Source organism: Dysidea avara, chromosome 13 (assembly GCF_963678975.1).
Source record: "Dysidea avara chromosome 13, odDysAvar1.4, whole genome shotgun sequence".
In the NCBI taxonomy this organism is placed as follows: domain Eukaryota; kingdom Metazoa; phylum Porifera; class Demospongiae; order Dictyoceratida; family Dysideidae; genus Dysidea; species Dysidea avara.
In genome coordinates this window covers 4899795-4926056 of record NC_089284.1, presented here as the reverse complement: position 1 = coordinate 4926056, position 26262 = coordinate 4899795, and the positions used below count along the sequence as shown (strand labels likewise).

Here is a 26262-nt window from a genome sequence, read left to right as displayed (position 1 = left end):
CTATATGTACGGCTTATGGAGAATGTGGGCGGTGATCAATAATGTAAAGAGCATTCCTTGATGAGATATTCATACAAATCAACAGCAAAACTGACATGCATGCAGTATTCCACAGTGCCGAGGCTGCTTACAATAGACAGGTGGATTAGTGTACACGTACACAACTTAGGAGTTTGTCTTTTTTAGAGAGAAGGCCTTTCTATCAGTACCTTTTCATCTTACTGATGGCGAACTGAACCAGACTGAACGTTCTATTAGAGAGTTTCCGAAAACCTCTAAAGCAACCCTCCCCCGGCTACGGGGTTAATTTAGACACGAAACAATTCGTGAAGTTGCATGACTTGCAAACTTCTTTAAGATGGACGCAGAATCGGATTGTATTGTGAACCAAACACAGGTCTGTCCCGGAGCTACATACAGTGAGAAGTGTGACCAATTCAACTACGACTCCATTGCTGCAGCCAGAGATGGACCGGCAGTGGTATCCCTAATCTCCAGTAGTTGTTCAATCATTTCTTCACTCTTCATCATCTTCACTTACTTCATATGGTCGGACATTCGTAGTACCTCGCGGCAAATTATTGTCTTCCTCAGTCTGGCGGACTTTTTCACCGCACTGGGGTATGTTATTGGAAGCTCTAACTACTTACAACACTATCATAGCCAGCACAACACTACCTCCGGAAACGTTAACGTGAGTTGTGAACAGTTCACCCGTGCCTGTGTACTACAGAGCTGCATAACTACGTGGTCTTCAATGGCCAGCTTTTGGTGGAGTACATTTTTAGCTTTCCACCTTTACATCACTATTGTCAAAGAGAAGGTGGTCTTAGCTGGAAAACTTTTCCCAGTTTATCATGTACTAGCTTGGATCACACCCCTCATTATTACAGCTGTGTTACTGGGCAAAGATGAGCTGGGGTATTCATCAGTGGCAGTTTCAACATGGTGTTATATTCGTGAACAGTCACAGAAGAGGAATGAAGTGTTGCTGATTCTGATTGGAGGGAAGCTGTGGGAAGTGGCAGCATACATTGCAGTGGTATTATTGTACCTTTTAACCAAGCTACATGTCCGTCATGAGGTGTGTGTGTGTTCTATTAGGGTGTTTTGTGTCCAAGGAAAAGTGGCTTGCAAGACCATGTATCCTTGCAACAAAATATGTCCCCCTTCTTGTTATGCAAATGTATCTTGTTAATATTTTTGCAAGAAAAAGTTCCTTTTCATGCAATGCAAGTCTTGTATATTCTCCCTGGGTGTTGTTATAATTTATGTTTTTGGTCCCCTGCCACCTAATCGTTTGGGTATTGCACAATCACGTGCAGACCTTACTTAGTGGTTGCAATCACTGAAAAAGAAAGCAGTTTGTGGCTTTGCAGTGATATAATCAAGATGCTGATATATGATGATTCGAGTGGTATATATAGATAATGCCCAAAATTTGTCCATGAACTTTCAAAGATAGCTTTGCCCATATTTCAGCTTTTGAAAGATCTTTCACTTTGTCTATCTTCACAAAATCAGTGCTTGAAAATTTGCAAATTGATTTGAACTCCTGTTACATGTTTCAATTGTCATCTTTTGAAATTTACAATAGTCCAGTCTTTCAGAAATTGACTTACAAAATTTTAGTTCATTATCTGTCCTGAAACATCAACTGGATTTATAATTTATGTGAAGATGCCGAAACAAAGCTAAATGTTCTGTGCACTAAACATCAAAAAGGGACTGGCCACCTGGTCAGTTTTGGGTGGTTAGTTTAATAGGACCAGAAACATAACATTGCATGGCCTCATGTACTCTTGTATTTACATCTTGCAGACTAAAACTGCTGCTAATCGTATCTCCTTGTCAGAGGGTGTAATTACAGCCATTCAACAAGTTGATCGTAAACTGATATATATTCCCGTCATGTTCCTCCTGCTGCGGATGTGGGGCACAGTGCAGTTCATTGTAGCATCATCCATACATAAGACTGATTGTCATCACTGCATATCTCAACCTGCCTCCATCTTCCTCTACATTTTAGGCTATTTACAGGTGAGCCATGGATTATGTCATAATCACATCGCCTCTTATGACATCACTTTTGCACAGGGGATTGGTGATGGTGGCCAGGGATGGGGTAATCTCATCCTCTACGTGTTCACTACTAAGGAGATCAGAGAGAGATTGTTCAGCTGCCATAAATCGCCTACTCCAAAATCATCTGCGATACAGCGCAATCAATACAATCGATTCTATAACACAACACAAAACTAACATTCCAATTTTTCATGTGTGACATTATGTTTATTACACATTATAAAATATACGAAGATGTTTCCAATAGTTTACTCGCTTTAAGACATTGCCACACCCAGTCAGGACTCACATGATCCTATAGTGAAAAGCTTGTATGTTGTGTGCATCACATGATTAAGTACCTTTCCACTGGTTGAAGGATCAGAAGAAATAACTTCAGTGGCTTCATCTCGTTGAAATTCTTCTATGGACTCACCACCATATCTATATCACATGTGTAAAGACACAAGATCATGTGAGATCACATGACTAACGCTATTATATATCTCCTTAGCTGACGATAATCTGTCAGTTCCGATGAGATGAATATTTTCTTACCAATAAATAGATCCATTAATGGCTACAGTATTTGTAAGATAATAAGCCACACAATACATGCTAAGTACTCACATTGTTCACAGTAGGATTACTAGCAATTTTGGGTTTCTTTCGGAAAGGTGATGCTGCTGTAGATGCTGGCCTCTTTTGAGGGGTGTGGCTAGTGTCCAGTTTGAAGTCTGCATGGATTGGTTGTAGTCGTGGTGACATTGAACACACGAGTACTAACCAGTATTTTGACCAGATTTCTGGTAAAGAGTCTGTAACAAGATGATAATAAAAACAAATAAACACCTGAGAAAGTTGGTCACGTGTCCTTGTGATCTTAAATTTAAGAATGACACCTCATATCCCTCCATGCCAAGGACAAATCACATATCCATGTAGCCTACAATTTATGAACCTTCTCAGCACAAAGCTCCCAGCTTATAAAAATGCCCTAACACCTGGCACTGTGCTTAGTTGCATAAACTCACATCATACGATTATGATGAGTGACCAACCTCCATACACGCACACACACGCACACACACGCCATTCATTTACAACACAAGCTTACTGAAGGAAATCAGAGGGTCAAATTATGAACACTGTATTAAAATTCAATAAGTGCTTTGCACATGTGTATATAACACCAACTGAAGCATCTACTAATAGTCACATGTTTAGTTTTGAACAATTTTCTTGAAATGCTACAGGGGAAATGAAGTAGGTACTCCAATACAAGTGTGACCAAGATAATGTCAGAAAGTAGCCAATTACATAAATTAAAGACTCTTCACACCGACAGTACTTTGGTATATTACAAGTGGCCTTAATAAACAGGTTATTTTCTAGCTATAATGTATCGAATGGAAATGGTAGATAGAAATGGCTTTTAGGAGCAGCACAGACAGGATAAATGAACTCGGTTCTAGATAAATCATTCAGAGTATCAGAGGGACATGGTTACCCTAGCTACCCTCTCACCTTTAGTCTATCAAGGTCAGTAGCGGTTCTCCAATCCTTGTCGTCACGTATCCTAGTGACACGAGGAAATCTTATTGATATGCCACCTGCAGTGTGAGTTGAAGAGTGTGAGAACTCTGCCCCAGTGATCTCCCATACTGGAGCTGTCTGTTGTCATAGTGATGGTGATATACCCACACCAGGAGCACATGATCTACCTTAGGATCGGCCACAACAAAATCAGGGAGTAATGACTTGTTGATCAGTAACCATGACGGCACTTTACTGGGGTCCTGATATCATATTGTACAGCAGTAACCATAGTGATGCTTGTTACCTTGGAGATCTTGATAACATCTATCTCATCTTGGAGCCGTTCTAATGTGGCATCGTCATGGCCATTACCACACTTAGCAACAGTCCGCCATTGATCACATGACTTGTCGTACACACCCATTAGGAACACTGACATCATCCCACCTGCAGCATCATGTGATCACATGGCAACCATACCCATTTAGTGAGGCATGCCCACCTTTACTACCAGTCCCATAGTAAGCCCCCAACACTACAAGATCAGCAGTGTCAGCCATAGCCCCTCCTTCCAGGTAATCTTTCTTGACCTGCAGAAATACGTGGTAAGTGGGTAGAGCTACAGCACAAGAATAAGCAGCATTGTAATGTACAGGCAATAGAGTTAATAATAGTGGCCTTTCCACTATTATTAACAGTATGCTCTATCCAATCATTTTTGCTGCACACATTTTCATATGTACATCTGGACCTCATACAACACAACACTGTTCTATCAACAACTAAAGTTTTGTTGTGAGTACTGCATTTGACAGTATGTCTACAATGGAGCTTGTGAATACCTTTAGTGTATATATCAAATGATTACTTTGGGACCAAAGCTACTGTCCTCATTCTTGAGGATTTGAGGGCACTAGGTAAAAAAGTCAAGAAATTAACATTCATAAGCAGGACTGTTTCACCTGCAATTACTATTTTTCTATATTTTTTGACCAGCAGTCAACTCTTTGGAAAAAACATGATATTTTGCATGGATGAATGGAGTACATAAAGCATCAGTAAATCACAGATAGGAGCAAACCTTCAACCAGTGCCTCTTCCCTGGTTCATACACACTATCAACGTTCTTCAGTACTAGTCCCTCCAAGCCTTGCTGGATCACATGATTGATCAGCGATGTCAGCTGACTTGGCTCCTAACCAAAAGAGTCATTGGGAAGGTGTTACCTTGGCAACATACCGTAACCATGGTCATTTCAGACAGCATGATGTGATTGGATATTTCCTTGACATTCTTTTCTAACAAGGCACGTCGCTCTTTGATTGACCTATATGAGATATCAGAACCAACATGACTTCCCAGGTTACAACACATTAAACACATCACAGAGAGTAATTCTGAGGCCTGAGATTTAATGCTGCACATTGCCAACACATTTAAAATTGAAATTCTAACATCTACATTAAGTGAATAGTTAGAGATGAGACTGACTTGTTCATTAGGTTTTCTCCATTGAAGTACAAAATATCAAATATGAAGAGGCAACAAGTGGCTTCTTTGAATGCAGTCCTCTGAAATATAATCCACTCAAAACTAAAGTTAATATGATAGTATCATACCTTGTGAACGCCAAGAGTACCAAATGGCAGGGGATTCCCTGTCTTGTTGTCAACCATTAATACCTGAAAAAACAAAAAAAGTGGTGAACTAGTTGTTGGCATGGATGCTGACTAACCTCACTGTCCAGTATCATGCTGTTACCATGAGGACAAGCCTTAACTATGTAGTCTTGTACGAACTCTATCTGTAGTGACATAGTGATTCCCAGGGGTGGGGGTGAGGGAGAAAGTGATTACCTTGTGTGGCTGAACATGCTTCAAGCTGCGACTGAAGAACTCAAACTTGTCACCATTCTTGTGTACTTGTACCCTCTCACCATCATATTTGATCTCAGCATACATTCCATTGGGACATTTCTTCATTGCCTGACCAATAGACCGACAAGCCTCCGCCTGAGAATGGGCAGTAATTTAATGTTTTACTACTTCATTATAGCTGCACGTGACAACAAAAATATCAGCAAACTACAGTTTTCCTATCCCACCCATCCTCATATTTCAGGGGAGAATCCACACAAAGAATGGTTTCCCTCTGAGGCATGGTAATTGCATCCAATATAGTCTAGCTAGCTAGCCATGGTAATGTGAGAGAAAAGATCATGTTTAAAGTAGAGGTGTACCGATATGGGTTTTTGGCATGTACCGATATCCGATATTGATGCCACCAAAAGAAGCCAATAACTGATAGTCGATGCGATATTTGCATTATAGTTCAAAGTGTACATTTACCTACCCTACAACAACATATGCATGTATTCATTGCTATACTCTGCCTGTGGTCGTATACAGCTTGGGTTTCTATTGTGCAATCCAGACAATTAGGCACTCACAAACATTTTATGCTTCCATAAAGCCTTAAACAGATATTTCTGCATTACTCCACATTCTAATGGCTTGTAAGAAAGCTGTTACAGCAAGTTTCCTTGGTTATCCTGCGACCCTTCTTTTTATCACAAGGTACTCTATAACTGCTTCATTTGTAAAGCCTGTGACAAGCTTTGCAACAAACACTAGAATCGTGCGTATTTATATGGCTTCTCATAGCTTCTTTCACAGTGAACAGAAGCCACTGGCACTAAAGAGCCACATGAATAATGTAGAAAACCAATGCATAATCCGTTTTGTACAAACTATTGCTATTGTATAATTATCAGTAGCAATATCGGTCCTCCTGCTGTTCTGTACCGATACCAATATTGGTAAAAATTACCATATCGGTGACTGATATTGTAGCTGATCCGAATATCGGTACACCTCTAGTTTAAAGCATTTGCAGAAATATTGCTACAACTGCAGCAGTTATAGGACTATAAAAGACACTAACAAACGATAACCAGTTTTAGCACTTAATGCACTGGAGAAGCAATTTCGGATGATTTTGCAGCAAAACAAAGAGATAATTAAGATTATTTCAGCCAAGAAAATTACTTTGCATTATACAATAAGTAGTTTCCTTAGTGATAAACTGATTTTGGCTTCACCTTAGCCAAGAAGTTGACAGGGTGGAACACTTGGAACCACCCTTGCTGCAGTGCATGTAGGAAGCAAGGCTTAATCAGGTCAACAACACTGAGTGCGTACTGGCTAATTTTTAGTTATATATGGTTGTGTCATAATAATTTGTTTGTTGGGTTTTCTTGTGCGGGGAAAAGATTTCTTGTGTCATTCTGCAAATGCACAAGTTAGCAACTTGGCACAGAGACCATTTGGGTTCAGCATCCAGTACACTATACGCAAAATGGTGACAAGTTACTTGACACAATGCCACAGTGACACACTACACACCACAATACATAGTATTACATACTGTAGAGTGTAGACACAGTGATGCACAAAACAATGCAGTAATATACACTACACACAACACTACAACATGCACAGTGATACATTACACATACCAACATGGGCTTCACTGGGGTCATCAGGGAGGCCTTGATGCTCAGCTGCCGATCAAGTTTACCACTCTTCCTAGCTCTCTGTACCACATCTCTGAGATCATTGGATGCCTGAAATGCTGCATAGGTGTTTGGTCCAAGTGCATCCAATCTGTACATATGTGGTTGTGATCACAAAGCATCACATGATATCACATTGTGCTCACATGATCTTAGACCCGGCAAAGATACGAAGGTCATGCTTGATCAGTCGGATGATGTACAACAAGTCGTTAGCTGTGCACCTGATGGAATAATAGAATGGGGATCAGAACTTCCATTTATAATGATACTCTCAAATGATACTCTCAAGTAACACAATGTTTTCCATGGTAAGGATGAATGTCCAAATTAACCTTGGAAATAAGACAAAAAAAATCCACTAGAGACCAACAAGAAGGCTAAAAGCCAAAAGTTTATGTAGCCAGAGCCTTGACATTGAAACTAGGACGTCAGAGTTTCTCACACACAGTTCACTAACTTGCGACAAATCTTAGTCATTTCAGCCACCTGGGCTTCTTCCTTACTTACTGAGCTGAGCTGTTCTAGCATATCATCTACCTGCACAACAGATCATGTGAGCACCAGCCCCACCTACAAACCTCTTGCAGTGACAGGGTGCTTGTTTTACATGGAGGACAAGTTGTGCTCTGCTGAAAGAACTTCTTAGCAGTTTCTGCAACATCTCCCTACATGTGAATGTGAGAGGGACATATCATTATGATGTCAGATGTCACTGAGTCACCTGATCCAGGTCCTCTATCATGTCATCAAGGCTACAGTGGAACACTTGACTGAGTAGCTTGACAATCTGTCTGCTCTGTAAATTATACACCCTCTTGGATACCCCCGGTAATAACAACTTGAATAGTAGATAGACATCACCATGGAACCCATCTGGATATGCAAGCAGACAGCACATACATACCAGACATGGGGCCAAGTACATTTAAAAGTACTTAAGTAAAGTACAAGTACTTTTGAATTTTCCAAGTACAAGTACAAGTACTCCTGCAGCACTCAAGATAGTATTTAAGTAAAGTACAAGTACATGCTGGAAGTACTTAAGTAAAGTACAAGTACATTTTGCTGTAGTAAAATATACACTGTATTCAGTGTATTGTAGTATGTAAGTGTGCCTAGAGGGGTTGATACTTTCAGGTTTTTGTCAACCATTCTCTCTCTTATACTCTTAAAATGCACTGCCTCTTGAACAGCAGCATTGTTTTTGTTTGCTAGAAAGCTATGACATCATTAATCGTGGCAACATGATACATAGTATGGTTGGGGAGGCAGTAGAAGAATCGCAAGTAGTTGTACATTGCACCTTCATACAATTTTGTTATTCTCATTGTACACCCACTGTGTACAAACTACATACAATGTTTGCAGTACTTACAAGTACTTAAAATACTCAAGTACATACAAGTACTTAGTGAAGTACTTGAGTATAAGTACAAGTACATTGGGGAAATTAAGAAAGTATTTAAGTAAAGTACAAGTACTTTCAAATTTGTACTTAAGTGTAAGTATAAGTACTCATGTACTTGGCCCCATGTCTGATACATACACAGATAAGAGTAAAACTGGTAACTGACAGTGGATACCATACTGTTAGTACTTAATTGTAAAGTATTTCTTTTTTTTTCTTCCTGGGTGTATCATTCAGCAGTGCTGCCTACCCAGTTTGATAATAAATAAATAAAAGAAATATAAAGTTTATAAAGAACATTTACTTGTGAATAAGCTAAAGGCAAAGAAATTGCCAACTCTACAACAAGGCTTTTCATGTTGTTAATTCACTACACAATATTACTACTAACCTCCACTGTTGCCATGTTTAAGATATGTCTCTATTAGTTTAGTCTTTTTAGTGTGGCTGGACTCTCGCTCCAAATCACCACATAGCCGACGAAATTGCATAAACGAATTGTCCAAAACTTTTGCATCCTTGGAAGCAGTGGCTCCGTGTGACTCAGATGAACTAGCATGAGCTGTAGATGCTATACAAACATAGCCATAGAAAAACAAGATATTTCAAAATGCTACTAACATGTTGGGGCATCACGTTTCTTCTTAACAACACTAGTCTTACTAGTAGATGTGAACGCTGGATAAGCAAAGATAAATCTTACAGTACCAGTTAAATAAACAAACACACACACACACCTGTGATCAGCTTCTTAATCTCTTCCTTGTGTTCGTCCTTGATGGTAGGGAAACCCTCCAGGTCTGCTGGTGATTCTATCTTTTTAGTGGTGGCTCTGGCACGAGTGAAGGACTCGAAAATGCAGCTCAAGTGGTACCACACCTTCATATCGCCCCCATCATCGCTGAAGGGATTGGTCGTTACCTTACCGATACGACAGCAGCCCTTGTCAATGGTGGACTTGCATTTCTTACAGTTACTCCGTGCAGTCTTAGCGTATTCCACGCAGTATCTCGCTTCAGACATAGTGCTTATCACTACGTCTAATTAAAAGCCGCACTTTAAAAAGCGGACACCACATGACTTAAATTTTAGAGGTGCTTATTGGGCTTGTAAACAAATTATGCGCCAACTTTAAAGTCACATGACCAGTGAACAGAAGTTAACTTCGAAATGCCAGCTCGTGTTAATATCGCTGCGCCTCCGAGGAAGGTCTTTCCACTTCGTCTAGTATTTTCTGCATTCTGGCTGTTGCTCTTAGTACTGTTAGCATTAAATGGAGGAGTGCTTAATCGTGCGAGGGGCGGGATGCACCATTTCGTCAATGTGAGCTACTGGTCAGCACACATACGCTCCAGACTGCTAATGGCTGGACCAACTGCAGCACTAGTGGTAAGATTTGTAGAGTGGCATGTGTTGTACATTGTACTAGGGACACAGAGAGAGTGTAGTTCATGTACATGTACACACTGTGCAACCCACATGTACAGTTTGCACATACTGGTAACAAAAGAGTTGATGATAGGTGATAAATGCAAAACTATTGAAACTCTCATATTATTAACAGGCTGAAATGTTAAAATTCTATGCAGTGTTTGCTATTGCCCAGTTGTACAGTCTCCTGTTAATACCATTCATTATGAGAACTGCATAGATTGATTACAAAGAGTTAATGAGTTAATTAAACTAAAACAGTGTGGTGTTTAACTGAATCATGAGTGAAACTATGTGTGTTTCAATGGTGAAGTGGCTGTGCTTTTTGTTGTACTGCTGTTACAAGGTGTATTTGCTGTTACAAGGTGTATTTACAGTTACATACCATAATACAATTACAGTGTACCTCATGATAAAGTGCAGCCCAAGTGTTTTAGAACAGCAGCAACATTAACTAGGAAACTTATGTAATTTGTTTGCCATAGTTATTTAGCGGAACAACATTCACACCTGCCCCACTTTCTAGGTTGAGAGCTATAGGTAATTTAATTGTACCAGTAACCAGTCTATTATACTCTCAGAGTTTGAAGAAACACTACTTTTTTTACAGCTATTATTGTCAATGCACTTTCGTGCATCAGTCATCATATTCCTCATGACCTGGTTCAGCCTCTACACTGGCTGGGGAACATATTTCAATATCGGAAGCAGTCCCACGTCATATTTAAGGTAAGATAGTTTTATGTGCATACTATATAGTGGTATATCATGTGTTCATGTCCACAGCCGTTCTGGAGTGTTTGACTGGGCACTTGGCCGGTCAGAAGCCAACTGGACTTACGAGCATCGCTACTTGCGTGAGTACACTGGTATGTCACTACGAGGATTACTATGGACTGGCCCTGCTGGTTATGCTCTCAACATGATGGGATTAGGATGGCAATACTCACTGTCTGGAAGCTGGATGGGCCTTGTGTACTATCTGGGTGGGGAAACCCCCAACTGGAACATCAGCTATGCCAACAAGAACCTCAATGGGCAAATACAGTGGTCAGAATTCTACTGGGGGTGGTGGATTTGGTTTATGTTAGAGATAACATGTGTTTCCTACCTAATAATGGCCATCCGCAAGTACTTAAAATTGAACACCTACGAAACCTTCGACACTCCACTGCACTACTCGTGGACTTTATTTTATGAAACAATAATGTTCATCCTTAACTTGATATTTGCCTGTTCCACTGCTTACTACCAGTTAGTAGAACAGAAGGATTTGAAGAATAAAGGGCAGACATTTTTTGGATTATTTACTGGTGTATTGTTTCTGACATTTGCACAAGCATTCAACTGGGGCACATGGTGGCAGAAGTATCAGTTTAAACGGAAAGAGAAAAATCTACCGTCAAGAAATAGCTTCAGCACTTCATCTGAACATTTACAAGTTTCAGAAGAAACCACACCTTTGTTACCATGGCCACAAAACCACCCCAATATTGGACAGAGGCTGCGGGAAACAAATGGAATTATAAATGAAAGAACGCCGTGTGTATTTACATGGCGGCAGTGTTCAAGAATTACACAAATATGGCAGGGATTAGAAATGGTGATACATTTGGACACTTTTGCTGTGGTACGATGGTTACTGGGTGCCCTATCTGCACTGCACACTATATTGGTATTAATGATGTTCGTGGTGTGTGTCGTCTGTGATATAGACTCTCCACGTTTTACAAACCATCCCTATACTTAACACTGACTAACCCTACATGATGAAATTGTTTATTGTAATAATTGTCGGAATTGAATTATTTATTTTATACTGTAATGATCACTTGTTAATGGTAACCATGTTATCTTGCCATCCTTTAGTAACTGCTCAGAGCTAATGTGGTCTAAATGATGTACCTACAGTGTGCAACATTACAATTTAACTATATAGCATTGCCAGAGGGGGAATGGTCATATGCCATTATGTGATTTTATTTAGTCATGTTGCCAGTGTCTTGACTGGTGTTATGGCAAGAATATAAATTGGAAGCATGCACACATGATCAGCATGTGGTAGGACTCGTGAGTGTCCCATGGTGCATTTTGCTGACACTAAGGCACACTCCGATAGCACATGATGTCACATGACCAATGACCTCTGGTACATGTGATTTCACTGACCTGTTTCCTGACGTACTCAACCAATAGAGCTAACAACACTGGATCTGCCTTGGCTGCATCAGAGGTTGACAAAAACTTCCTATAATTGTTGTTTCTGGTTAATAGTCACACCATGCCTAGTTAAAAGCCACACCCACCTCCACATAATTGAAGCCAGCACAATATCATGTGATACAATTGCCTGAAAAGTGATGTCACCATGACAATAGTGTAATCCTATTTACTACACACCTCATCGTATGATAATATATCCATGAAGAACTGACTGTCCAAAATCTTCCTGTTGTTTCTAGTAACCTTGGGTTTCATCGGACCAAGCATGCCCATACGATCCCTCATATCTTGCCAGAAAATCTTGCTCATTGACTTTGATATGGCTGCACCATCATCACCCTCTTTGTTGAGACGCACTAGACACATCCTATAGGACAACATATTCTTGATATGCATTAAGTTCAGTACTACCTTAAGAAATGCTCACAGATACTTTTTCGATTTTGATTTAAGCATACTCATAGTTGCAAATTGTATTGGAAATTTGGAGTAAACAGCTCAAGGGATTACTCCTGCAATTCTGATTGGCCAAACCTCATGATATGTGTAACCAGATGGTGTATGCAAGTGTGGTGTCTACTTCTGTGTGGGAGTGATGTAGCTGTACTGCATGTATCCACTCCATTATCTGGTCTAGTCATAGACAATAATCCTCTATGTCTTCAGTGGAACAATCATCCATTATATCATACTAATTGTGACCCTTGTTAAAAGCCTAACAGCCAGTGCTTGCCTCAAAACATACAGAGGGTATCCATTTGAATAAATATTTTCTGTATAATCACAGGATATCTTTGTGAATTCATGAGGAAAGAATGAGTTACAAGCTGAAGAACACTGGCAAAAATAAGAAAGCTGTGGTGTATTTGTTATGTTATTCGTTGCTTAGTGATATCAGCTGGACTATTAAGCTCCAGCTATTCGTTGGTTTGTACTGCAGAGGTAACCCAGTCCCCTTTATTACCGCTCTTGAATTGGCTAACAATAAAAGTAACTCTTGAACTCAGTATAGTGATTTCCACAGATTTCAATTGTGCACAATCACAAGAAGTTCCATTTTCTCATATGGGTCCCCTTGATTTTTGCATGGCATATAGTATGTTCACGTTGAGCTGAATCCTGAAAAATGGCTAAAAATTAAAAGTTGATTTTTTTCTCAACAGAGTTAACATTTCAGCCAACCAGATGATTATTGGTAACAGCAAATATTGGTAACAGCAAAGGTGTCAACAACAGACATGTACGGTTTGGCTCCATTACAAGTTCGGGAAAGGGCTGTATTGGACATTGTACTTATATGGCTTCCCCATAGGAAATGCACTGTGAAAATTTTGATTGACCATAAATATTATGTCTAACATTTGAACAACAAGATTTTGAAATATTTTTAGTGGGTCAAGCAGTACTACAAATGAGCCAAATTTCAAGATCGTGTGTAATTGCATCCATGAGTTATTAAATGTTTTTGAGGGTTCAGCTCAACGTGAACATACTACAGTAATCATTACTAACTTAAAATGATGTCAACGGATACCCTGTGACCTGACTTCGGAAAACCTAAGGGGTAACAGTAGAGGTTCAGAAATGAGACCAAGTTACACTCCCCAATAAGTCCCCATAGGGCTGTGTGATAATTAAGATTAAAAAAGATTATGGAGATAGGTACCATGCAATTACTATTGTGGCAGTTTTCAGGCAGTAACCATTGGGTATACTTTTTTTTAATTAGTTGAAATAGACAGTTACAATATAGTTTTAAAGGTGCTTAAATTGCTACTGCATGGATCAGTAGCAGGGATGATAAGCTGTAGAAAGTGCCCTAACAAGAAACTAAACTACAGAACACTTACTATACATGGGCAGCCAGCAATCATTTTGATATAGTGACAAATTCATTGATATTTCACTTGTCAAAATTTCTTGCTAATCAGTAACTATAAGTACATCTTAGTATATAGCGTAAATTTACTCTAATTATTTATGACACAGACAAACTCCCTAATATAACATTCACATGATAAGCACATTCACACAGTAAACACACAACATTATTTAGATGCCATGAAGATAAGCACACAGGTTTTTACACCATACAGGGGTGGAGGAGGAGTGCACCATGATCATGGTAGTAGGTAGCCAGGGATCTGGGGGTTGCAAAGCTATAAACATTTTACATATTTCAGGGCTGAAAAGTTTGACATACTATCTATAGAGCAGTTTTATGCACAAATATCTAAATCATAGTAATAACTCATACTTTCCAAGTGGTCTACATTGATCAAGAATTGCATGTAGGGATTAGTGACAGTTCAGCAGCTATGTGCCTAAAGTAAATTGTCATAATTGGACCAAGTGAATTTTAATTTGCAAAAAAAATCCTAGCAGACTAAGTGGGATGCTGTAGATGCAAGTTATCATACTCAGTGGAAGAGTCTTAATAGTGTTACAGTTCTATTAGTCTACAATATGCTACATGATAAGTATGATATAGACCATTCTGATTTTTTTACTTTTTCACCCATTACCCATAACAGAGGTCATACATTTAAGCTATTTAAATATTTTTCAAGAACAGATGCCAGGAAATATTTTTTTTACAAGAAGAGTTGTTGAACCATGGAATAATTTACCCCAAGAAGTAGCATGTGCAGCATCAGTTGATGATTTTAAGAAATTGATTGACCAATATTCATCTAACACTATGTATAAATGTATGTAATTAGTCTACTTGTACTTTTTTTACCTGTTGATCAGGTGTAACAGGCTGTTTAGCCTTATAAATTACCTGTAATAAATAATAATAATAATAGAGCATTTTTTACTGATTGCTCTATTAGAGTATCTCAATCTTGCGTATTATTTTAATAAAAACTCCTCCTTGAGTCATTTCCTAGATGAAGGCCTGATAACCTACATTAATACCTACATTGTGTGTGCCATTATTTTCCCAGGACAAAAGGTAAGTAATCATTAGCTCAAAAGTTTAAATTGTTCCATCACATAAACTAGCTCTACTCACCAGAAGTGTAACAGATGGATGGTGAAGAATGATTGGAAAGTGTCTGGCATCTTACACACTGCATGACCATACACACTAACTGGTTACCATGAAAACACTACCCACCAGTAAAGAACTCCCTCATGTTAACATCATTTACACTATGGTAGAGATTTACAGCTGCATCCTCTAGATGCTACAGTAACAACATTGAATGTAGAAATACCTTGACACTGGAAATAGTGCAATAAACCATCTACATGTATACACAGGAAAAAAATTCAAAACCATTGTGGGAAATTGCTGAACATTGTGGGAATTTGGTGCACATTCCCAATAGGGGAAACTTTCTGTAGATATTTCCGAGTATTTGAGTGTGTAAGCAATAATTGGTTAATTGTTTCTATGCTATTAATTGTCCTGTTAGAATAACAGTAGACAAGTTTCATAGTGCTGCAGTTGTGCACTCTTGAACCATTAAAATGCTAACTGCATATCAGCAAGATATAAGATATACATGGTGATATCAGGTGATTTTGTAGCATGTACAACACAACAGTTCTTCCTATGTTAATACTACAGCTCGTACTGTAGCTAATATTGTTGCATACAGGGCCATTGCAGACATGCCAACTCTCACGCACTAGGCGTGAGTCTCACTCTTTGGCTAGTAATCTCATGCTCTCACACCTAACCCTCACTCTTTCAGCTTAGTTCTCACACCTGATCTGCTTCATAATTAGCCCTGTACTTAAAATTGGACAGACCTGTGCGTATTTTTGTACTTTGAGCATGTAGCAACTTTTTTTTTTTGGTCTTCACTACCAAAAATCCTGGAGCTGCACTTGAGTCTGGTCCACATTGCTGGTAATGTTTGAGATCTCACTCCTAAAATTGTTCAGAAGTTGGCATCTCTGTCATTGGTTAATACAAGGACACACCAGGGAGTACACTTACTGCTTTACGTGAATTGAGTGCCCAGTACGCGAACCGGAACAACCTAGACTTCACCGGGCTATCGCGGAGTTCGCTAGGCACAGGATTGTCATCTTTTCCCGCCACCTGTATGGATTATAATCTTACTATCGCAGTGACATCTAGCATCACGTGTACCGTATAGCATCGTAAATACACACGAGTAGTGAAGATGCGTGGAAATGCACGCAGTCCTGTAGTTCGTAGCAGCAAAGTGTTCATAACTTTAATTGAAGTGCATTAAAACCCACAATCGAATGTTTCAAGACATTCTCATGAAATAAGCGCCTGCGTCTTAAAGGTGGTAATGGCCGAAGCAAAGGTGACAGCGCAAACGAAAAGTGAGGACGAAGACAGTAGCAATTCCGATAACGATCAACAAGGTTGTGTATTGATTGTATGAATACCGTGATCACGTCGTAATGACGTCACAGACAGTGAAGATGACGAAAAAGATGTTGTAAAGTTCAACAAGGATGATCTGGTAGGTGTGTACTGGTGTTTGCGTACATCAACTCCACCCCCTACTAGGAGGTTAACCTGGTTCACTGCAAACTGAAGAAGATACCAAAGGGAGTGAGCAAGCTCACCAAAGTGGAGGTGTGTCCATGATCTCACTTGATATCTGGTGATCATGTGTGTAATGTGATAGTGTCTATCATTGCGACAAAACCTGATCAGCAAGTTGGACAGGTTAACCCACCTGACCACTCTGAAAGAGCTTGATGTCTATGACAACGAAGTAAAAGAGATCCATTCCTTGGAGGAACTGATTAACCTAGAGTGAGTCTTACATCTCATATAGCCACATCGCCTTTTCTCCAGAAATTTTGATCACTTGTACCTGGTCCCTTTTTTCAGATCATCTGCTTATAATGGCAGAGAAAAACTGGGTTATGGGTAGAACATGCATTGCACATCACTCACTTTAATTGCATACCACTATTTGGTATTTCACGTGAGTCTCAATAGTCAAGCTAGCAAACAATTGGGTTCACTAGTGCTCAGTAGATCTTTAGACAACACTTCATGTAAGCTTCAAGAAAATGTACTTAGTTTAGAAAGAGTCCCTGGCGAAAGACATGGCTTTGAAGTTTAAAGCACTATCTAAATATCCAGTGATCTTGGTTTTGTATTGAGATTCACATGAGCAATTTAAACAACCGGTGCACAACCACAATCCACATCTTACCTCCTCTGATCTACAGGGATTATGTGCTATGCCTTGTTGTGTTAACTTGTTAGGTCACTGGATTTATCATTTAACAACATTCGGGTTATTGGGGGTGTGTCCAGTATGGTTAAACTGGAGAAGCTGTTCCTGATAAACAACAAGTTGAAGAAGATTGAGAAGTTAGAGCAGCTGACTTGTCTGACTATGCTGGAGCTGGGAGACAACCGAATAAGAGTGAGTTGCACCATAGGTAGTAGGGGGTATAAAATACTATCTATGGATGTACTGAACAATGGATCAGGTACTTTGTGTGTTGTATGTCACCAAGTCAAAGGAGACATTCATTCTTGACGAAATGTTTCATAATCCATGGCTAGACTGGTTCCTTTCTGGTGGGAAATTGTGCTGATAATAGACCTGTCCATCATAAGAGGAAATAAGCAGCGAAGCCATTAAGTGAGCAATTAAGAAGAAACTACTACACTTGGAGTACATCATTACGGCAGTTTACGGGTTTCTCAATAGTAGCTAATACAAATATACGTCATTTCTAACAACAGTTGCTTACACATGCTACTGTATATTCTAATAATACGAAGCCCACAAAAACGTTATTATTTTCTCTTCATATTGGTGGTGGTTGCACGAAGATAGATCAAAGTAGCTGCAAGTTATACAATTTTTAAAAAGTAGCAAACTTCAGAGTGATTCATGGATGTATTATACTAGCTATGTATGTATTAATAACCTGCCAGTTTGTTCTCAATGGTCTACAACACTTGCAATTACTGGGCTTCTGGCAGTGGCATTCTCGGATCTCCAGAACCTTCGAAATGCTGTCTGGTACTATTTCTTCTGTTCTGTCACTGATGAGCTGCTGATATCTGATAAGCACTGCAGTGAAGCACGAAATCGGTGGGTACGTTCTCGCTTCACAAGCCTTTTTGCTCTGGCTATGTCTCTTGTTCTTTTGATGAATCAGATCACATCCCTAAATGCTTGTCAGGCTTGTTGCTTGTGTCACCATTCTTGAAATGTCGACAACAGACGCAAGTACAACTCCTGATGCGCTTCGGGGTTAATTCAAACTCCTTGATCCAGTAGTTCCTTTGCTAAGATCGATCTTTCGGCATGGGAGACGATGGAAAGGAACCGATGGATCTTTCGCTTTAGAATTTCCACACACTACACAGCGATTTCCAGGATTTCTCAGTTACTTTACCTCTCTAACCACAGTTTCTTACTGTTATAAAGATTTTTCGTAACTATATGGTCGGTTTAGTAAGAAATGTTAATAATATCACTCTCAGGCCTGCCAACTTAGGAAACAGAAAAACCTTGAAACTTGGTCTTGACATCCAGAATGGACTGCTGTGTCTGCAAATTATTATAGGCAAACACAGCAAGTTGAAACAGCCCCCTTTACCATGCAACACATATACACATGCCCATCTTCATATGGGCATCAATATAGCATTTAAAACATGTTGTGCATCACTAATCTGTGCATGGAATAGCTAAACCTGCAGTAAATATGTGCACAAGTGTTATTTCACCCGCTAAATGTACTTACTCGGAAGTCACTGTGTTGAAACATTTACTCTTTTATTGCTGTGAAGTTGTAACACGTGACCGAACTATGGAATGTTCTTGATATAAGTCACTAGGTGCTTATAATATTACGTGATGACTTAGAGATGTGTCAATTTCATCCTAGCAAATAAAATACTCCAAACACATAGAACATACCATTTGTATAGGCATAGATAATATATATTTGCTACAAACCCAGGAAAGCAGGTGCTCTTGTATGGGGTCTCTTGTGTGATGTGCAAACCAAGCGCTTCAGAGTTGGTATTCTGATCAGAGTTCTGGCCGCTAATGAACTCCAGATCTTGCTCCAAATACTCTCCAATGTATTGGTATTAAATAGAAGGCCGAAGGCAAATCCACACCACATCGTCCGCCTTTATAATCCTGTGATCTTGCCTAGTTGTACCACAATTACATACCTGGGGAAATCCCCTGAGAACTTGAAAAGGCTAGGTAAAGGGCATTCTGAGAGCTTTGACTCTGGCCTGAGCTTGAAAGTGAAAGAAATCATGAGTTTTTACGGTGATGATCCTTGAGAATTGGTAGGCTTAACTAAAAATCCGTGAGTTTAGACCTACTGCTTGTGAGACCTTGAGCTTGGTAGTGAAATCGTGAGTGTCATGGTAAATCTGTGAAGGTTGGCAGGCCTGCACTCTCCACAGTGGACTCCAGTTGTGGAAAGTACTCCAGACGTGACGTTCTCGCAATTACACGTAATTGAATTCTTTAGGTCTTATGATGGACAGGGCTATTTGGTAACTATTGTAACAGAATCATCAAGTGTTTGTGATGTTCATGATTGTGTAAACTCAGTTCTAAAAAATTATCAAACTAGTTGTGGTACGTACAGATCAAGATTCATGGTAGTGTGTCGCATGTCCAAGAAAATAAAAAGCGCACTCCTCAAATAAATATGTGTGAGCCACTGTGAGTTGTTTGCAATGCATGTAACAGTGGTTTTCTCATCACAATACCCGTGATGTTTACCATTTTTAACATCTCAGCTCATGGATGTGCGACTCAACATCACATACTGGTCACTCACCTATTATAAGGAATATCAGTACCGAGGAAGTTTGGCAATTCTTTTCTGTCACGCATGCCCAACCATATTTTTTCTCTCCTTCCCTGAATCTTTGATTATGAAGCCGTACAGTCATGCTTGCCTCCTGTTGCTATTAACATATTACTACTATGATTTTGAAAAATTAATATTGGTATATGTGGTACCAGGCGTTTCCATGAAGTTAGTGATTTGAAATCCTACCACAAACAATTATTTTGAACAAGACTACCTGGACAAGCATTGTCACTGTAAAAGTTTCAAGAAAAGCAGTCAACCACTCTTAGACTGTTTTCACTGTGTAACTGAAGCAACTTACAACAGCTGATATTCTTTAGAGTAGTTGACTGCCTTATTAGAGTAGTTCAGAACTAAATTCTTCCTTAGCATAGATGACATCCATGTCTGTTGCTACTGTGTGACTTTATTGCCAAACTTCCCTTTATCCACTGTTTTCCTTGCTCGCTTCACTTGGGAACTTCATAGGGAGTAAGACTTGTTACCTGTTGATGATGAAGAAGATGAGTCCTTAAGCTGTAAATGTAAGCGTAGTATAGCAATGTTTGCATACACTGAATAGATATGTATCACTAGCCAAATGTATACAGATTTAATAATTACAACTTCTGTGTGCAAACTATAATTTAGTTGGGGTGATATAGCCATAGTTTACATGGTACACAGAAGTTCTGAACTTTTTAACTGAACCATCTTGAAGTGTGGAATGTTTGCCGCCATTGTGTATAGCTCCTTTTTTACCAATAACTACATACATATATATATCACTATTTCTACTAATGAAGGTATTTGATTGTTCATAGAAGTCATTTCACTATTTATACTAATTCTGGCTGTCTGGTTGCCTGCACAGCTGCATAAGTTGCATCTTACAGGAACGTGAGAACAGAATCACATATTGATATATAATCATGATGCAATTTATATCAATTCATTTGATTCACAAAAACAAGTGAAATCCTCCAGCTGTATAATAAGGCCATGTCATGTCTATGAAATATTAAGTAACTGACAACTAAAGGAGGCCTAGAATGAATGTTGATCTTCAAGAATGAATATTGATCTTGATCTGGCCAAGAATGAATGTTGATACAACTAACTCTAAACTGTAGTTATAATATTGAACCCTTATCACTGACTCGCGCTCTTCATTCAGTCTTGCTCATTCCCAACATATTCCTTTTAGCTCTAGTTGCCTTGTATTACCATTCATTCTTGGCCACTCCAGATATCAGCTCTTTCAATTGCTAGTTACATGGATGCACCCTTTTTTTACAGCCAAGCTGTTTCTGCATGGGGGATATATATTACGGTTGGTAAACATTAGACTATTAGGATGTGCTTCACTCACACAACCACTGAGTCATCATTGATATGTGTATTGTGATTGTCTCATAATTGAGCACCAGACAAATTTTAGAGTTAGCATCAAGTCAATACACACACCACCCTCTACTACCATCCCCTAACCCATGATAGCCCATTCACAAGTCTTTAATTCTAGGTCAGGTGAGTAAACCTCCAGACAAACCCTGTAGGATATTAGGTCTTTGACCTGGTCCGAATCTTTCTGCAAAAAGAATCCTTAAGTGTATGTGTGATGTAAAGCTGTGTAGTTGGCTAGTGAAACCAACACAAGGGAATCCCTACACACATGGTCAAGGAAAGGGATCCTGCCAGTAGCCATACCACTAAAAGTGGTATGCAATGAGGACATTGGAAGTGCTGTAGCCATTTTTTTTGTCAAGGTAGGTGTCTTCAATATGTAGTTAATAGGTTGCTAATTAAAGTAATTGTCTTCTTTGCCTCTTGGCGTAGAGAATCAATTTATTGTCCACCCTGGCTTCTTACTGCTTCATAATATTAAATCACAGTAAAACAATAAGAAGTGTTATATCCCTACTGTGCATTTTCATTATGGTACCTTGAGCACAGTAGGGATATAACACTTCTTATTGTTTTACTGTGATTTAACATCGTGCTCTACTCCAGCTTGTTTCAGTACTTTTTATCATTGTGCTATGCTAGTTGAAAATTCCAATTTTTTGTGTACTTGTGTATGATACTGTTTATACAGAGAACTGATTTATTGTGAATTCACTAGTTAGAATACTAATTTTCTCATAGTAATTTTTGGGTCAAGTTTTTCAAAGTTTCGTCAACAGGGGTAAAACTTCACCTTGTACTTGATTTAAATAACAACTTTATGGCATTATAATTTACAATCAGTGACCTTTCTCCCAGTATCATTCACTACAGATACACATTATACTTTTGGTGACTGCACAAGCAATGGGTGCTAGGTACCTAACATAATGTGGTTCTGCCAAACTCAACTGTTAATCTTGTGTCTAACACGTGCCAATATAAAACAAGCAGATCTGATCATGTTACAAACACTAAGGGATACTGATTGTGTACAAGGAACTGCCAACAGGTGTTGCTTCTGTGACAAGAGTCAATAACATGCGTCCACTGTGGTTATGCATCTCACGTTCTTGTGTGGGGTGTGCATGATGTCACTATGTACTGCTATAGATGTACTTATAACACACACAACTTCAATCACAAAGCACATTACAGCGAATGAAGCAACACAGATATCAAGTTGCTCAATCCATAGAATTTTGATACATACCCACTCACAAGTACACAACGCAAGTAGAACTAGTAACCCAATATGCAAACAAGAAGGATATCCGGATTTGATCAGTTGTTAAGTCAGTCAGTCAGTCAGCCAAAATGACAAATAACCAATAAAGAACCAAAATAACAGACAACTTAAAAGTTAATGCTGTTAACCAACCACCCACATGCAATGCAAAGTGTACTCACGCAACAGTAAAAGTATTTGACTTTGATTAAAAAATATGGCACACGCACAGGTATGCTGACACTATTATTGTCACACCTCACTAGACACATTATATATTTAGCAACATCTCATTGGCTTGCTTACAATTTGTAATAAAATTGTAAAGAAGTTTACTCTAGTCTTCATTATGTCCAATAGCATTCTTGATGAGTGGTTTGTCATGTAGGTAATATTGTAAGGTTTTGGCCCTAGAAACCGTCAACATCCCTCCACGGTTACTAGTGTAAGCTTCATAACATTCATTATGAAGGGAAGAAATAGAAACAGCATCATCTGTATTTTGCTTCTGATTTACAGCCTCCACAATACATGTGCATGCGTTTGTGTTTGTGTTTACATAAAGCTACATGTTAACTTGTGATACCATTGGTAATGGTGAAAACTGATTACATAGTACTGTGCAGTTATATATCAACGTTGCTATCTGCTATTGTTCAGTACTATCATCAAGAGTACATTATCAATATAGCAGACAAGAGAACTGAAACAAGGAAACTACCAACCTTTAATCTATAAGGGTACAGATTATCAGTTAACAATATTAGCTTTAAGGTTTTATGAATTAATCATTCATATCCTTATGGATTCAGGCCTGGACAATATGTTTTATTGTATTCAGTGTCCCATTGGTATGACATCTGCTTTGATTTCAGATCAATATGCAACAGGTATGAATTTATTCAGATTTCATGTAAACTCCCAGTAATAGAAAGCTGCATATTTGATATATAATTAACTCCTATGACGTTGATATATTTTTCCCAAGGACTGTACACCAAGTTGCACAGAAATATGTTACCATAAGATTATTTTGTGTTTTACATTTTCTGTTGTACTACTAAATATAAAGTCATTTGGACAACAATGGTATGTAATGTGGTGGTTACTGATAGAGTCAGAAACCCCAGAGCATACAAAGCTCTACCAATGTGTGGTTTCTTGTATAGTTGTGGAATTGAAAACTACTTGAATAGCTTTTTATTTGTTTACATTTATCTCTCTTTATCAAAGTGTGTATTGAAACTGAGCAAAGAAATGTTGTTTGTTTCTAGGAAATTGAAGGACTTGACAATCTTGTAAACCTTGAGAGCTTGTTCCTTGGTAAAAACAAGATCACTGAAATCAAGGTCAGGTTACTGGTTGCTATCTGTAACCAGGTGTGCACTAATAGGGATTAGATAAGCTGAAGAAATTGAAGGTGCTAGCAATGCAGGTGAGCTATCATTGTAGTGGAAATGTTATTAATGGTATTTTCAGAGCAATCGTATCACAGTCTTAAAAGGACTTAGTGAGCTAACTTCACTGGAAGAACTCTATCTTGATCACAATGGTGTAGAAGTGATTGAAGGACTTGATAACAATGTGAGTATCCATCACGTCTTGTATACTAATCGTTGCTAACATACAGGTTAATTTAATGACACTGGACCTGGCATCAAATAGCGTTAGTCGATTATCTAACATATCTCACTTGACCAAACTAGAAGAATTCTGGGTAAAGTCATAAAACGTTAATGTCTTTAGGATACTGACGTTTCTTGTAGTTCAACAACAACAATTTGGACCAGTGGCCAGATGTAGAGCTGCTAAAAAATGCCACTAATATCCAGACTGTCTACTTTGAGAACAACCCTATTGCCAAGGATAACCAGTATCGTAACAAGCTCCGCCTAATATTACCATCACTGACACAAATTGATGCAACACTTTGTGCCTAACTGATTATTACATCCATTAAATGAGTTCTATGTTTGTTACTAATAAATAATACAAATGACCATACCGTTTGTAACTTCTATATAATGCACAATTTGGAAGCAGGGAACAACTGATTTTAATGTAATGAGGAGGTTGTCCTTTTTTCAGAGGTATATAACTTTGTATTGATATACAGAGGAGTATGGGAGTGTCCTTTATTGAGAAGTACTGGTATAGTGATCTATGGTTCTTAAGAGAGATCCTACGTCTGTATTGGATGCATTTCATTGTTTTATATTTAGCACCATCTTGTGACTGAGACACAAGAATCACAAAGAAGTCAATAACAACTCCTTCATGATGCACATGAACTGCACTCTGCTACTAACTATTGCTCTGCTTCAAGGACTTCACAATGAGGTGATTTGGCATTGTTATTACCGGCAGGACAAATATTGCAAAGCACCAAAAACATAGCTTCACAGCTTTATACAGAGGAACCTCTCTATTACAGACATTTTGGGACCTGGCCACTTTTGCTGTAATACAGAGGTTTTCCTCTTTCAGAGGTAAAAATGTATTAACCAGGCCTGTTGGGACTAAAATTTTTGTCCTTATTATACCGGGAGGTTTTTTCTATTGTGTCCTTAATTCAGAGAGGTTCTAGGGGGCTACTGTATTTTTTGTGTGTATTGCCCCACTATATGTGTTTTGTTAAATTTGTGAGTGGAGCCTGTGTTTCTGCATCTATTACTCTGCATCAAATTGTGTGGGCCAAATTTTCACTAGATATATATATATATATTTTTAAGATATGTTTTGATCCAAGGTCAACTGATTCAATGCACACCATGCATTAATTCATACTGTATGCCATCTTGTTTAGCAAAAGACTAGAAAGTGCTTTGATGAACAGCTATACATTGATATAGTATCACTGACAAATGCTATGATAGTGTTGCAGCTCCAATTGTTTCTCTGTTGTCATATGTAATAGATATAGGTTGCTAATTGTGAATACTGAGCCATTAGTTACTCTCTTTGCTTTCCTATCATTGTATGCCAACATGGCTTCAGTTAATTGTTAGTGGATATTCATTGAAGTCTTATACAGGTGCATGGTTAAATAGCTAGTTTGTAGACATCCAAAGAATGTGAGAAACCTGTAAAAATAATATAACCACAGTGGCCATACGCATGCAAACTGGCAGATTTCCTTGCAAGTTGTATCTCATAGCAATGTTAGAAACACAATCATTTCTTTCCTTTGGCTTACTCTTCACTTGTATGTCTTGTAATCTTATGCATGCACTGATGTGACCTTGACAAAATACAATCCCATGAAATACATAAGGAAGCCAGACTACAAGGAAATGGTGTTCCTGCACTGCAATCTCAAATACTGTCAAAGGATTTTATTTAGAGCCATTTTACAAAACTTCTACTTAATTACCTTTGGTCTTAACATCACAGTAGTGTAGGAAACCCCAGAATACACAAAGCTCTACCAATGTGTGCTGGATTTCTGTATAGTGGTTGTAGAATTGAAAATGCTTACTGAAACTGAACAAAAAAAAAAACAATAAGGATTTGACAATCTAGTAAATTTTGTGAGGTTGCTCCTTG

The 26262-nt window shown here is 38.7% G+C and overlaps 5 protein-coding genes across 6 annotated transcripts; 3 read left to right on the top strand and 2 right to left on the bottom strand.

Moving 5' to 3' along the window:
- The first annotated feature begins 291 nt into the window (after positions 1 to 291).
- Positions 292 to 2314, top strand: LOC136243256 (G-protein coupled receptor 157-like). Its single transcript, XM_066034779.1, has 3 exons — positions 292 to 1084; positions 1822 to 2040; positions 2098 to 2314. Exons 1-3 carry the CDS (start codon positions 359 to 361, stop codon positions 2260 to 2262), a joined length of 1110 nt encoding a protein of 369 aa, XP_065890851.1. The 5' UTR covers positions 292 to 358; the 3' UTR covers positions 2263 to 2314.
- On the bottom strand, positions 2239 to 11173 carry LOC136243250 (DNA ligase 3-like). The gene is made up of 23 exons (XM_066034765.1): positions 9326 to 11173; positions 9210 to 9266; positions 8980 to 9159; positions 7902 to 8053; positions 7759 to 7845; positions 7638 to 7717; positions 7324 to 7401; positions 7121 to 7268; positions 5460 to 5615; positions 5339 to 5407; positions 5223 to 5285; positions 5095 to 5174; positions 4843 to 4930; positions 4685 to 4798; positions 4106 to 4193; positions 3908 to 4050; positions 3789 to 3863; positions 3592 to 3738; positions 2852 to 2882; positions 2695 to 2801; positions 2559 to 2644; positions 2427 to 2508; positions 2239 to 2380 (listed from the first exon to the last, which is right to left on the bottom strand). The coding sequence occupies exons 1-23, from the start codon at positions 9609 to 9611 to the stop codon at positions 2303 to 2305; spliced, it is 2475 nt and encodes an 824-aa protein (XP_065890837.1). The 5' UTR covers positions 9612 to 11173; the 3' UTR covers positions 2239 to 2302.
- Positions 9697 to 11864, top strand: LOC136243253 (uncharacterized). Its single transcript, XM_066034777.1, has 3 exons — positions 9697 to 9977; positions 10630 to 10748; positions 10806 to 11864. Exons 1-3 carry the CDS (start codon positions 9759 to 9761, stop codon positions 11767 to 11769), a joined length of 1302 nt encoding a protein of 433 aa, XP_065890849.1. The 5' UTR covers positions 9697 to 9758; the 3' UTR covers positions 11770 to 11864.
- Positions 11766 to 16502, bottom strand: LOC136243260 (ubiquinol-cytochrome c reductase complex assembly factor 1-like). Of its 2 annotated transcripts, none has more exons than XM_066034785.1 (8): positions 16354 to 16502; positions 16198 to 16302; positions 15367 to 15436; positions 15262 to 15319; positions 12420 to 12609; positions 12326 to 12369; positions 12189 to 12267; positions 11766 to 11924 (listed from the first exon to the last, which is right to left on the bottom strand). In XM_066034785.1, the coding sequence occupies exons 1-8, from the start codon at positions 16435 to 16437 to the stop codon at positions 11829 to 11831; spliced, it is 726 nt and encodes a 241-aa protein (XP_065890857.1). In that variant the 5' UTR covers positions 16438 to 16502; the 3' UTR covers positions 11766 to 11828. The 2 variants fall into 2 exon arrangements, with proteins under 2 accessions (XP_065890857.1, XP_065890858.1); XM_066034786.1 differs by lacking the exon at positions 16354 to 16502 and adding an exon at positions 16008 to 16128 and having other exon boundaries at positions 16198 to 16285.
- On the top strand, positions 16482 to 24720 carry LOC136243258 (protein phosphatase 1 regulatory subunit 7-like). Its single transcript, XM_066034781.1, has 10 exons — positions 16482 to 16598; positions 16650 to 16699; positions 16747 to 16815; positions 16868 to 16998; positions 17461 to 17623; positions 23991 to 24065; positions 24110 to 24151; positions 24196 to 24300; positions 24347 to 24433; positions 24483 to 24720. The coding sequence occupies exons 1-10, from the start codon at positions 16523 to 16525 to the stop codon at positions 24654 to 24656; spliced, it is 972 nt and encodes a 323-aa protein (XP_065890853.1). The 5' UTR covers positions 16482 to 16522; the 3' UTR covers positions 24657 to 24720.
- The last annotated feature ends 1542 nt before the right edge of the window (positions 24721 to 26262 follow it).

Excerpts from the sequence above, each read along its gene's own strand:
- LOC136243256 (XM_066034779.1), top strand. The coding sequence starts at position 359 with ATGGACGCAGAATCGGATTGTATTGTGAACCAAACACAGGTCTGTCCC. Across the intron at positions 1,085-1,821 it reads AGCTACATGTCCGTCATGAG|ACTAAAACTGCTGCTAATCG; the intron begins GTGTGTGTGTGT and ends TACATCTTGCAG. Across the intron at positions 2,041-2,097 it reads ACATTTTAGGCTATTTACAG|GGGATTGGTGATGGTGGCCA; the intron begins GTGAGCCATGGA and ends ACTTTTGCACAG.
- LOC136243250 (XM_066034765.1), bottom strand. The coding sequence starts at position 9,611 with ATGTCTGAAGCGAGATACTGCGTGGAATACGCTAAGACTGCACGGAGT. Across the intron at positions 2,802-2,851 it reads GAAATCTGGTCAAAATACTG|ACTTCAAACTGGACACTAGC; the intron begins GTTAGTACTCGT and ends CAATCCATGCAG. Across the intron at positions 2,381-2,426 it reads ATCCTTCAACCAGTGGAAAG|GATCATGTGAGTCCTGACTG; the intron begins GTACTTAATCAT and ends TTTTCACTATAG.
- LOC136243253 (XM_066034777.1), top strand. The coding sequence starts at position 9,759 with ATGCCAGCTCGTGTTAATATCGCTGCGCCTCCGAGGAAGGTCTTTCCA. Across the intron at positions 9,978-10,629 it reads GACCAACTGCAGCACTAGTG|CTATTATTGTCAATGCACTT; the intron begins GTAAGATTTGTA and ends CTTTTTTTACAG. Across the intron at positions 10,749-10,805 it reads AGTCCCACGTCATATTTAAG|CCGTTCTGGAGTGTTTGACT; the intron begins GTAAGATAGTTT and ends TCATGTCCACAG.
- LOC136243260 (XM_066034785.1), bottom strand. The coding sequence starts at position 16,437 with ATGAACACTTTGCTGCTACGAACTACAGGACTGCGTGCATTTCCACGC. Across the intron at positions 16,303-16,353 it reads TGTATTTACGATGCTATACG|GTGGCGGGAAAAGATGACAA; the intron begins GTACACGTGATG and ends TAATCCATACAG. Across the intron at positions 15,320-15,366 it reads CATGAGGGAGTTCTTTACTG|TGTGTAAGATGCCAGACACT; the intron begins GTGGGTAGTGTT and ends ATGGTCATGCAG.
- LOC136243258 (XM_066034781.1), top strand. The coding sequence starts at position 16,523 with ATGGCCGAAGCAAAGGTGACAGCGCAAACGAAAAGTGAGGACGAAGAC. Across the intron at positions 16,999-17,460 it reads GAGGAACTGATTAACCTAGA|GTCACTGGATTTATCATTTA; the intron begins GTGAGTCTTACA and ends TTAACTTGTTAG. Across the intron at positions 24,066-24,109 it reads ACAAGATCACTGAAATCAAG|GGATTAGATAAGCTGAAGAA; the intron begins GTCAGGTTACTG and ends GTGCACTAATAG.